Source organism: Vidua macroura, chromosome 3 (assembly GCF_024509145.1).
Source record: "Vidua macroura isolate BioBank_ID:100142 chromosome 3, ASM2450914v1, whole genome shotgun sequence".
In the NCBI taxonomy this organism is placed as follows: Eukaryota; Metazoa; Chordata; class Aves; order Passeriformes; family Viduidae; genus Vidua; species Vidua macroura.
Window position 1 is genome coordinate 106,219,991 of NC_071573.1, and position 12,745 is coordinate 106,232,735.

Consider the following 12,745-nt stretch of genomic DNA (forward strand, 5'->3'; position numbering starts at 1 on the left):
ATGCTCCAGATTTTTCCTGTGTGAGTCACTGTACTGAAGTCAGTCCTTCTGCATATGTTGGAGAGGCAGGATGGAATCAGTGGTTGTGGAAGAATTCATTAAGGAGTTGGATATCCAGGAAGGTAGAAGTTGAGCCTGTTATTTTATTTCAGTTTTGCATTGACAGAAGAGCAGTGGACTTGATGAAGCTCTGGGCACATCCTGGACACTTTGCCAGGAGTGTTGGAAAAAAGCATCTTCAAACTTTCAAGGCTTGGCTGAAAATGATTTGAAACACAAAATTAATCATGAGTGGGAAGTGAAAACCCACATCATGTCCTTTCAGAATAATTTTTCATCAACATTATTTTCTCTTTAATGTTTTCTTCTCTGTTGCTATTTACTCCCCAGCAGCATCCCAACCACTAATTTGACCACACATAGAAAATAAGTGGCATTCTCAAGGAGATTTTTTACTTATCCATAAAGGCATTTTAAAGCTTTCTTTCTTTATGCTACAGCCTGTGATGAGAATTTGGTTAATTCAATAACAGAAGATATGAATTAAATCTTGCATTGTGAGACTCAGCCCATATGTTTTTATTTCCTATTAGAATTCTAAAAACTCAGGTTTGCCACTTGCTCTTATCAAGTGTGCTGCTACTTCTATTTGATTTGCCACCATTGTTTAAAGGATGAAGAAGAAAAAAAAAAAAAGGTAAAGAAGTCCCCTCCTTCCCTAGAATTTCTTAGGTTCAAGGATGAGATTTATCTCTCCTGGGCATGGAAAAGTGTTATCTCAGCTAAGTAAAGCAGACAGCATGGTGAAATGTAATTCTCTGATAGTGCTTTTGGCCTAGTATTTCAGCAAATATTTTTTTTTAAAAATCAGTTTGCATAAATTAATTGTTGTATAGGGGTCTTTTTTAAGCATCAACTTTACCCAGGTCACAATTAAAATGCTTGGAACTTACTGCATAATCCATCCTCACAAGCACTGGGGCAATCCCCACAGGGCTCTCCTTCCTTGTAGGGTGTCTTCATTGAACTTATTAGGTTTCCCCTGAAACATCAATGTTACCAACATCAGCTGTGAAGTCCCTGCACCATATCTAAGAGGAAAACTAATCAGTAAAGATGTTTAGATTTACACTCAGTTACTTATGTAATTTACTGCTACATTTACACTCGGTCCTTGGTTATATGTCAATTTTTTCATGTGTGCTGGGTTTATTTGGAAATGCTTTGGCAGTGGACAGAGAGGGGGAGGAATTTGCAGGGGTGGCTTTTGTAAGAAGACACCAGAGGCTGTCTCTGCTCCAGACAGGGCCAGTGCTGCCCAGCTCCAAGTTGGACCCATGTGATGGTGATTGTGGCTCTGTGATAACACATTCAAGGGAGGGTAAATCTGAGGTTCCCTGGTGCAGCCCATGGAGAGGCAGCTGTGTCCCTGCTGCCCATGGATGTCCATGGGGATGCAAAGATCCACCTGCAACCTGTGGAGGACCCACACTGGAGCAGGAGGATGCCTGAAGGAGGCTGTGATCCCATGGGAAGCCTTCACTGGATCAGGCTCCTGACTGGACTTGTGACCCTGTGGGGGACACACATTACAGCATTCCAATCCAAAGGAATGTGGGTCCTTCCAACACTGAAGTTCATGGAGGACTCCTGTGAGAAGGACCCCACAACAGAGTGGAGGAAGAGCATGGGGAGGAAGGAGTGACAGAAATGGCACATGATGAACTGACCAGAGTGCCCAGTCCCATCCCATTGTGCTGCTGAGGGGGAGGAGGTAAAGAAAATCAGGAGTCAAGCTGAGCTTGGGAAGAAGGTGGGGGCTGGTAGAAGGTGCTTTAGATTTGGTTTTACTTCTTATTACCCTAGTCTGATTTGATTAGTCACAAATGAACTTAATTTTCGCAAAATGAGTCTCTTTTTTCCATGACAGTAAGTGGTGAGTGAACTTCCCTGACCTCATCCTGACCCGTGAATTTTTTGCCATATTATTTAATTAATCCATCCTATTGAGAAGAGTCAGAGAGGCTGGGTGATCCACTGGTGGTCAGTCAAGGTAAACCCACAACAAGATATTGTGAATGTGGAAATTAATTTTAGGCACTATTTGAAATCATCACTTTACCTTAACATTCCCATTAAAGGTTTTTGGTATTAACTATAGTCTTCACTGTGCTGTACATATTGGTATGCCTTTCTGTACTGACATTTCAAGTAGAATGTGCAAAATATTTCTAATTAACTATTATGAAAGTTAGGATTTTTAGGCAAGTGATATTTAATCTGAAAATCAGTGTCTTTTATATATTTTATGGTTTTTCTTGTTTGACAACTCTTTTCATGAATATATTTCTGTCCTTTCATATTCCTAATACAGTCTTCAAACCTGTTTCTCAGCTATTGGTGATGTGCCTTGATACAAATTTCTCTAACTTCTGACTTATTTTGGCAATGTAATAAGTACCAAAATCAGAATCAATACGTACGCGGGGCAGTACTGGCAGACATAAAAGTAACTGTACGTAGTGTTGCTGCAGAAAGCGAAACCACATCCAATTTTATAAGAATTGTGCCAAACCATCTGTAAGCATAAGAATAAAAATAATGGGAATATGAAAAATATACATTTGAAAATCATTTAAATACAATATGCATCACAGAAATGTTTGCAATGATGTTAAGTCACTTCATTTACCTTTTGTATTAAAAATATGAGCCCCATTTTATTGAAAATCTGCCTTCACCCCTATTTAACCAAAGAATATTGGGGATAGAACAGTAATAATTCAAGACAAATGTTTCTAAAACCTTTGATTTTGTATTTCTGTCTTCATTCAATTGAAACTGTCAATGTAGGAATGATGATGTAAAATTTTGTATCCTGTATTTTGTGCAGTTACCATGGAAGTTTAGGATAAGCCATTGTCCAGCTCCTCTGAGTCAAAAGAACTTTGTTGACTACAACAAACCTGTTTATATTTCCTTGCTGATACTTTAATAACCCTGTTTTTCCAGCATCTGGGCAATTCTCAGATGCTAAACAATTAAGTTGTTTCTTCCTGAAGTCTTGAAATACCAATATCTTTACTCCTACATACACTTAGACCATTATTTCCATTTTAATTTTGTTACTTTACCTCTTATTTTCATTCTAATTCTGTTCCTTTGATTTTTTTTCATCTTGTTTTTGTTAGAATAACTCCCATATCTCCATTGTATTTATATCCTTTAAAGATGAGAGGTAAAACTTGCTTAGCTAACATTTACTTGTTGAGCCTGAAATATAAATATATATATAAAAAATACATCTACCTGAGTGTAATGGCCAAACATTGCACCTGTTGTTTTTGCCCCAGTTCCATATTCAAAATTCTTCTCCTCATTGTACCAGGCCTGAAGAACATCTGACCATGAGAACGGGGCAGAGGACATGAAGAGATTTTCACCACACAGTACATCTGAAAAGAGAGTGGTGCTGAGAAATGCATAGAGAATCCACGCATGAGAAAAAAAAACCAACAAAACAAACCAGCAAAAGGTGGGACAATTTCCATAGGCATTCTTATCCTAAATAGGGCAGCAGGATGTTGTTTTTTTCCAGTTGAGTGACATCACCCTTTGTAAATTCTGAAGGTGTCACTTGGCCAGTTTGCAGCATGGCCTGTTTGGCTGGTGGTTGGTTGTTGGCAGACATTCTGCAGGAACACCTGCACAGATTCATGGCTGTAATTTTGCTATTTGGAAGTTGCCAACATAAGCATTACCCAGGTCACAGCCCAGTAATCTTGGGAAAATCCCAATAATCCAAATTTTACTCCTGGCACAAAATAAAGTGTCACTACTGCCCTTATCTACTGTTTTTATTCAGGTCTAACCCCACTGCATTGGTCCTCAAATGGGATTCACCCTGGCAAAAAACAGAGGATTTGAATTTTAGGAAAAAATATTGACAGGACTGTCCATATCTTAGATGTGGTGTGGGCAGAAGTCAGTCAACAGCATCCTGGGCTGTTAACATGGTACAGCTGTAAATTCAGTATCCAGTGACCGACTGAAGTGTTAATCTGAACCTCAAAGACGGTTTTAGGTTGTAATTTGCCAGGGGATTTAAAAACTCTAAGTCTGGTCTGAGAAACTATGCTTAGCACCACCAGCCAGTTTTACACCTTTGCCTATTGCCCCTTTCTTTCCAGACAATTCAAACCAGCACATGTAAACTGGTTTCTGCACTTAACTGGCTCTAGATCTCTAGATTTGGGTTTTTGGATAGATATTTTAGGAGAATATGCTTTATCACTATGATTTAATTTTTTCATCTGCTGTAGAAATGGGATATACCTATGTAAAACTGGGATGAGAATGGCACTGAACTTTTCTCACTTGCTGGGCAGATTTTTACCTAGAAATTTCCCTTTGTCACATGGCAAAAAAAAAAAAAAAAATCAGTATGGAATTAAAATTGCATCTCATTTCCCCCCAGCAAGCAAAACCCCAAACTGGCCACATCAATAACATGTGATGTTGCTCAGTTCCACTAATGCTTCACTTACTGGTTCTCCTCAGATTAGGAGGACTGTGCCTTAAAGTACATTGATTGGCCCAGTTTTGGGCATTCTCTGCTGCTGCAGGACACCATTCCTTAACGAAAGAAGAAAATATCTGTCACATATCCATGAATAACCTCTCATACATACCCCTCATAAAGGAGCAATATTTAGAAATTACATTTAAATAAGAAAAAAAGTAAAATGCAAAATCTTTTTCATCCTATTTTTTGAGGGAAGAGGGAGGTAGGAGCAAAGTTACTGTGCACCATGGGAACAGAAACTGTGAAGCCTGATGAAGAATGCATCAGAAATAAATTAATTTTGCTATGAATCTTTCTTCTCCTTTTAATTTTACTTCACAAGAGACATTACTGTTGATACACCCCCAAATTTTCCAGTTTTTTTCTTCCACCTGCCCAGCCTTATGTTTCTCTGGATGCTGGCTGTGCTCAATCCTTAGAAAAGGTCTGGAGAAGGAATCTGTGGCTAAATAAAATAATGTGACCCTGAATATAGTCTTGTATCTCTCATAGAGTCCACTACACATTAAAAATAGATTTACAGCACAAAAACTTACCATCTTCATCATGTTGCTGGCAGTTGGTTTTACTCCTCTCCTGAGGGCATTATGTCTGTCAACAATCAACTTTTGCTGCTCTGCTCTGCTGTTTGACAGAGCACTGAGAGCTGCAGTTTCCTAAAGTGAAAAAAAAAAAAAAGCAAAAAAAAAAAAAAAAGCTGCATTTCTGATACTGCATCCTGTGTAGGAAATATTAAAATATCAAAATTTTATTATCAACCAAGGAGATAATCCCAGTGGGGGAGGAAGGACTGTGGTCCTCTTTGTCTCCTAAGTGTCTCCAGGGGTGCTTCCATGTGGAGCAGCATTTCAGTGGTTCCACAGTGTAGAGGTTAGCAGTAATAACACAGATTCCTGTATTCTATCTTCTAACCCTCTGTGGAGGACTGAGATATCCTGGAATGCCTCTGTGCCTGTAGATTCGTACATTTAGTTAACAGAACCAGACTTATTTACCAATATAATAATTTCCTAATGAGGTTTCGTGGCAAGAGTATCTAAAAATCATCAGAATGTATGAATTGTGTTTATGATGTGTTTCTCTTCTGTCTTGTTTTAAACATTCCTATCAATGTTTTTCTATTGAAGAAATCTGTTGTTTAATCACAGGATCATCTCAAGCCTCTTGTGGTACTTCATCAGGACATCCCACTGAACAGGAAATGTTTATACCTTTCATGCCATAGATTTTCTTCCAATTCTGTCATAACTGATAAAATTTCTCATGCTTTTCACATGTTCTCTAATTAAAAAATAGCCATGTGAAGAACTCAGCCTCGTCTTTACATGCATTCTCAACTAGTCTAGACTGCAGCATTGAGAGGAGAAATTGAAGAATTAGGGGGAAATGCAGTCAAGCCATCGGTCACATGATGCAGAAGTAGCAAACTACAGATTTCAGACTAAGTCTGGGTTGGGAGGAACCACTCTGTGTGTGCATTCAAAGTGTTAATTTGGCTGATGGAGGGAAATCAGGGATATGGGCTGAGTGGATGGGATTGTGAGCAAAGGGAGAGGCAATACCTCAGGACCAGTAGGATGAGAAAGGAAGGGAGGTAAGTAAATGATATCTGTAAACCTGTGTGGAATTCATGGGAAAAGTACTTGATCTTTAAGAGGTCCAGATTATTGGATTTGTGTATAGAAACTTCTGGAAAATACAAGTAATGTGGATCTTTAGATGTTTTTTTATGCAAATGTGGAACCAGACAAGTGCTTTGAAATGAAGCAGACTTCAAGGATAAACGCTTTCCAGATCCTATATCTATTACTTCAAGAATAAAGGCTTTCCACATCCTAAAAGTCTCATCAAACTCTTTCTGCATATGTTTGGTGTACATAGGAAAAGCCATATTCAGTCAGTCTACAAGTGCCTCAGGGCCCACCTGAATTTTACAAATAAGAGATATGTATTCTACCTGTCCAGTGGATGGAGGCAGCACAGCTGTGAGACACAGGAACACCACTGGCAGAATCATGTCTGAAAAGGTGAGAATGAGAAATTAATTTTCTTTTACGAAGCTTTCATTTCTCTGAATACAAAATACATTTTTCTCCTGTGTGTTTGCTGGCTTTTGCTCAAGTTCCTTCCTTCCTTCCTTCCTTCCTTCCTTCCTTCCTTCCTTCCTTCCTTCCTTCCTTCCTTCCTTCCTTCCAAACTTCCAAACTTCCAAACTTCCAAACTTCCAAACTTCCAAACTTCCAAACTTCCAAACTTCCTTCCAAACTTCCTTCCTTCCTTCCAAACTTCCTTCCAAACTTCCTTCCTTCCTTCCTCATCCATTTTTAGAACTAAAATAATAAAATCAATTCTCTCTCTCCATTTCCAAATTTCTATGAATCAACTGCTTTTTACATCTCATACTTCCTGCTGTAGCCCTGATGGAATATCTTCACAGGTATTCACAGGTACTTTTTCTGCCCTTCCTGCAGGAAGCCTGTTGCTCATTTTCAAACTGCAGAATGGGATGGGATGCTGCTCTCAGCCTGTTCCTGTGCTTTGGTGAATCTGAAAATTCCCCTCCTCCCCTTTGCCTGCTCTGACTGGAGTGCTTTGGTTGAAAAGGGAATTAGAGACTGAGTCCATCTGATCTTTACAGTCAGGTGTAGGAGTCAAAATCCAAAAACTGTTCAAAGCTTGATGACCAGCACTATGAAATCTTGCATGTGAGCTGGAGTAGAACTGGGAAAGACCTGATTCAGGAGGATTTTTTTTTGTTGTTGTTGTTGTTTTTATCTGTTTTAAGACAATTCTTTATTATCTTACAAGCAATGACAACAGAAATTAGAGCCTTCTCTAACATTGTGATTCTTGGTTTTTCCTATGCGGGGCCAGGAGTAGGACTTTGATGATCCTTGTGGGTCCCATCTAACTCAGGTTATTCTACAAATTTCTGATTCTAATTGAAGAAGCATACACCAGACCCTGGACTCCAAGACTCCACTTGCCTGGGAGGCTCAAACACCACTCAAGCAACCAGGGAGGTCACTGCAAAGTTCAGGTATCTGCAATCAGTCACACAAATTACATCTAGCTTGTTTCTGCTCACCTACCTCTGGCAGGCAAGCAGGTGACTAGAGTGGAATTTACTTGTTCTGGCAATTTTCCCAGCCTCCCACTCCGAGGGAATTTATGGGCATGTTACCACAGAGGTATATTATTAGCTTACCTTGTTTGGTTTAGAAGGGCTGCTGATTTTAGTTTTAAATTATTCTTGGGGAGAGGCCAGTAGGGTTTGCTGATCCTTTCATATTCAGCAAAGCCCCTTTGCCTCGAGGCAACCAGTTTATATAAAACACAGAGTGCTCTGGAGAACACTGGTACTTGTGGAGAACACGTGGTTAAGAAAAACTATTTTTTTCCAGCAAGGCCCCAGTTCTTCATCAGCCTCTTACCTTGTGCTGGGGGTGACCCACAGTGCCCAGCCTTAGGCAGGGATGCTGCTCCAGCTCTGCTAAACAAACAAAGCCCACGGACTGTGACTGTGGGCAGCTGGAGCTCAGAGGCCAAAAAACTGGAAAGACTGGTCACATCTATCCAATTAAACTCTCACAGCCTTCAAAATAGGGTGGCTTATTCCAAGCACTTGTATTTGAGGGAAGATCCAGTTGATCCAGGGGAAAACATATGGATACTTAACAGAATAAGTCATTGATCTCCTGTTCTTAGTACTGGTTTATGTCTCTTACTTTTAATTTTGACATCACCTGTGCCTCCTTGAAATGCTTTAGAATCACAGAATGTTTTTCTTATTAATTTCTCTAACATGTATTTCTCAGAGTTGTTACAAAACTTTGCACTTTGTCTGACTTAGGTGCTTAGCAACAAAAGGTTATACTCCCATTATAATGAAAAAAAGGTGTTTTTCACTTAACTTCTAACTAGAAAGTAAATGGTATTTCAGCTATTTTTAGCTGTACACAAGTTACAAGCAAAAATATGCCTTTTGAGTGCAAAACATCATGAGATGCAAGTAGAAAGCAACTCTTTTTGTGCATAGAACATATTAAAGGAAAAAACTCTTCACTGAAATTATGAAGCTTTCTATTTTGCAAACCAACCTGAAGAAGCTAACTTAGAGACATGGGCAAAGTATTCATTCACTGTAATATTTTCTATGAATTAACTTACAATTAAATATAATTGGTAATTTAGTACATGATACAAGTATCAAAATGCCATTGGAATGCTTTTTAAGACCCAGTGGGTTTCCCACTCCAAGATATTAACATACTTTTGGCAATCCCACTGATTTCAACCAAATGCTTACAGTTTATGAGATGTAAATTTAATTGCTCTGCATTAATTTCTAGGCACCAGTCCTAAAATCAGTCTCTCTCTCCCCCTCCCCTGCTCCCCCTCAATCAAACATAAATCAGGACATGTGCCAAGTCTTGCTGACTTTCCTGCAAATCCATCTGTATACCAGGATCTGCCGCTGAAAGATGGTGCTTTAGCATCCCTAGTTTGTATGAGTTAGGCAAACTCATGAGAATATGTTTTTCCCGTCTCTCCTTCTAAAATAAAAAATAAAAAGGTGTATCCTAAATTATTCATTTAATTGGATAACCATTACAAAAAAAGTCCCAATTATTGTTTATTATCCTTGAAGAAGACTTGAAATAGAATAAAGTTTCTGTTATTGCACTTGTGCAGCATTATTGCACAATGGCTACTTAGCACCACTTTGCAGAAGAGGAGTCAATTAAACAGGGTGGTAATTTTCCCACTCTGAAAATAGGTGGTGATGGAAACATGAACCAATAGAACTTACTGAGGTGAATATATATTCCATTCAATGTGTTTTACTGTGTCTCTGCTCCTTTTCCTACGTACGTATAATTTACAAAGATGCTGCTCTCTTGATACAGGTGGCATTTCTGGTATTTTTAATTGTTCATCCATTTTCTCTACCTTTTTGTTTTAGCTCATGTTACACTATTCCCTATTTAAACCTTATTTTTCACTGAATAAAATCCTCTTCTGTGACTAATTTTTCAAAAAGTCTTCTGATGATAGGTTCTATTTTAATACATAAAAAAATCACAATAATTTAAGCCAATGAATCAAGGTGAATCCTACCTTTTGTTTCCACAAAGATCAGAAGTTTCTTCTATCCTTCATCAGGTAGTTGTGGAATTGGCTGGAATTCTTCACTGGAGGGTGATTTATAGCTCTCCTGTTTCCTGATATGACAAGGTGATTCAACGTCACAAATATTACAAAACTCACATAGTGACCAGATAGAACAGCATACTTTTCAAGCTTAAATTCATCCAAAAAGGAGGTTGTTTTCTTGTCTTCCATTTTAGTTTCCTCTTACTTCTTGTACTGGAATAGATGGAATACTCTGAAATTATTTTTTGATGCATTACATCTTAAATTTGGAATTTTCAGTCAATGGGCAGGCCAGGTACAACGCTCTCTGCTAATGATTGACACATCCAATTGTAGTAACATTTGATCCTAATCTCCAGCAATGCAAATAAACTCAGCTAGCTACTGAGTTTATTATTATTATTATTATTATTATTATTATTATTATTAATTTTTTAAACAATGCCTCCAGACTGACATTGTTGTAACCAAGATGGAATCTTGCCCATTGATTTTTCCATGGGAGTTTAAAAAGTCTTGGGCCAAGTTCCTGTTCATGCTGTGGCTTCTTTACATTGGTCCTATAGTGTAAAAGCCAAAAGAGGAGACAAGGATGTTTCTGTAATTTATATTTTTAATCAATATTGGATAAAGATTGAAAGATTACCATGTGCACTAACATTAAAACACGTATTTGTTTTGGCATTTCCGGGTACATGGGGTCTGCCAGATCAGAAGGGCTTTTTGTGTGTGCACTGACTGCTTCTGTCCACATTCAATCTTCAGTAATTGCTGACCAGAGCAGCTGTCATTGTCTGCTTTTATATCAAAGGTTGCTGTTTTACTATTTCAATTCAGATCGCCCCTCTTCATAGTTACTCAGCTCCTCCCTGAGAAATCATGTTGTGCCTTCAGAACAGGTCTTTGCTTTTCCACACCTGGGAAAGCAGCACCTTGGCTCTGCCAGATGAAATGACTATGGGGTGATTGTTGGTTTGTAATTATGTGGAGAGAATCACACTGTCAGCAAGTTTGGGGTTGACACCAAACTGCAGGGAGCAGTCCATATGCTGGATAAAAAGGCTATAATTCAGATGAATCTCAAAAAGCTGGAGCTGTGATTTGACAGAAAAGATCTGAAAGCAAACAATTGAGAGACACCAATTGTCGAGGGAACAGCTCTACATAAATACATTGGGGGTTGGACTTGATCATAGAATGATTTGGGTTGGAAGGGACCTTTTACTTCCAAGCCTCCCACCATGGGCAGGGATGATCTGAGAGGTCTTTTCCAATGTAAATGATTCTATGAGAAGTTGCACAAGAGTTATCATGACAATGAACTGCACTGCATTATCCACTGCATAGTGCACAAACTGAAAATAGTGATTAAACCCAGTTTTGAGCAATTCCGAAATGGTGTTGGGACTGCTTTTAGAGTTTTAGAGTCCCCAGTACAAGAAAGGCTTTAGCAGAGTAAGCCCAGCAAAGGGCTGCTGTGTTGGAAAGGGAGAAGGCAGAGATTGACGCTTTTACAACACAGACTTGAGGTTGAACATGGTGTTGGACTAGAGGAGCTTCAAGATCCTGTGCAACCAAAACTATCCTGAGGTTGTGTGATTTTTATGTTGCTTACACTGGAGAGGAACAAAGTGAGGCATCTTATTCTATTTGTTGACAGATACAACAGTTCAACACATTACAGTGGGAACCTCTAATTGCTGTATGAGAAAACAAGTGTTATTAGCATAATCATTATAACCATTGCTAATGAAAAGTTCTATGCATGTGATCAGTGAGAAATGGATCACAGGACAAAGACTATATCCTGTTATGTTTGTCAGTCATCCCTCTGCCTAATATACACCGAGACCTCGTGAATCAGCTCCCCACTCAAGTGTAAGAGCTGCCTATAAACCTGAGGGAATTATTCAGAGCAACAACCTATCCCCTGACAACATTTCTGCAAATATTCTGTCACGACACCTCATAGGTTGTTCTCATAGTTTATTTTCATAGAATCACAGAACATCTCAGGTTGGAAGGGACCTCAAAAGATCATTTCTCCAGCCTGTTGAGGTCCCTCTGAACAGCAACTCAACCACATGCTGTAGGAGCCCCTCCTTTCAAGGTTTGCATCACCTGCAAACTGGTTGATTATGTAAACCTCACTTCTATAGCAAATCCCATCAAGTCTCAGGCATTTATAGTCACTCTTTATGCCTGGCATTGCTAATAAGAATACAATTCCTTGTCTTTAAATTTTCATGCCAGCTCTGTCTCATTAGTCATAAGCTGCTGTTTCCATTTTTCAGGTATGTAGGGCCCCTCTTTGTCTCCTGACATTCATCTTTCACCCAGTTTTCTGATTTTGACCATGATTCCTTCAGTGCCTGGTGATGAATTTAACCTGTTAACTGGTATATCTTCAACATCTTTTGTTTTGTTATGGGAAAATGATCAATAAACATTTGCAGTTTCATCTGGATTTTCTTTATTTTGATGCCCATGAAATATTTCAGTGCAGTAAGCTAGATCTAGTCTGTGGATATTGTCTTATATATAGATCAAGCCTATTTTGGTTTTATTTTCTCCATTTAATATTCCTATTTATCTGTATCCCTCTTTTATTTTGTATCCAGGCATCCAATATCTAGGAGAAAAAGCATCTGCCCATTCTTATTTATACAGCATCTTCTAGAGTTCCCAGGGCAGGGTTCTAACCCTATCACTGCAAGAACAAAAAGCACTAATAAACTATATAAATTATTTAGATTCCTCTATCTTTAGACGCCCAGCTGATACATATCTAACACAATATAGGTGTCCAGATTCTCTCAATGTTCAATAGACAGAGACACTTTTCTGTTTTCCTATCTTAGACTCCCATCTTAGTAAATTAACTTCTCAAAGTATTGTTCTGTTCTTGTTGGCCACACAGTGACCCTGACTAAGAATAAATGTCAAAAATGCCTCTGAAACTCCACTCTGTGGAGTTATTTTGTATGTGGGAGGCAGTCTCCA

The 12,745-nt window shown here is 38.7% G+C and overlaps 1 protein-coding gene across 1 annotated transcript in view; it reads right to left on the bottom strand.

Moving 5' to 3' along the window:
• Positions 1 to 246: 246 nt before the first annotated feature.
• LOC128804968 (cysteine-rich venom protein LEI1-like) overlaps positions 247 to 12,745 on the bottom strand; it is a 76,843-nt gene continuing 64,344 nt past the window's right edge. Inside the window, 8 exon segments of the mRNA XM_053973316.1 lie at positions 247 to 257; positions 954 to 1,042; positions 2,484 to 2,578; positions 3,310 to 3,455; positions 4,548 to 4,635; positions 5,122 to 5,241; positions 6,543 to 6,604; positions 9,707 to 9,880. Of these exon segments, the coding sequence (XP_053829291.1) occupies positions 247 to 257; positions 954 to 1,042; positions 2,484 to 2,578; positions 3,310 to 3,455; positions 4,548 to 4,635; positions 5,122 to 5,241; positions 6,543 to 6,604; positions 9,707 to 9,880 (785 nt within the window).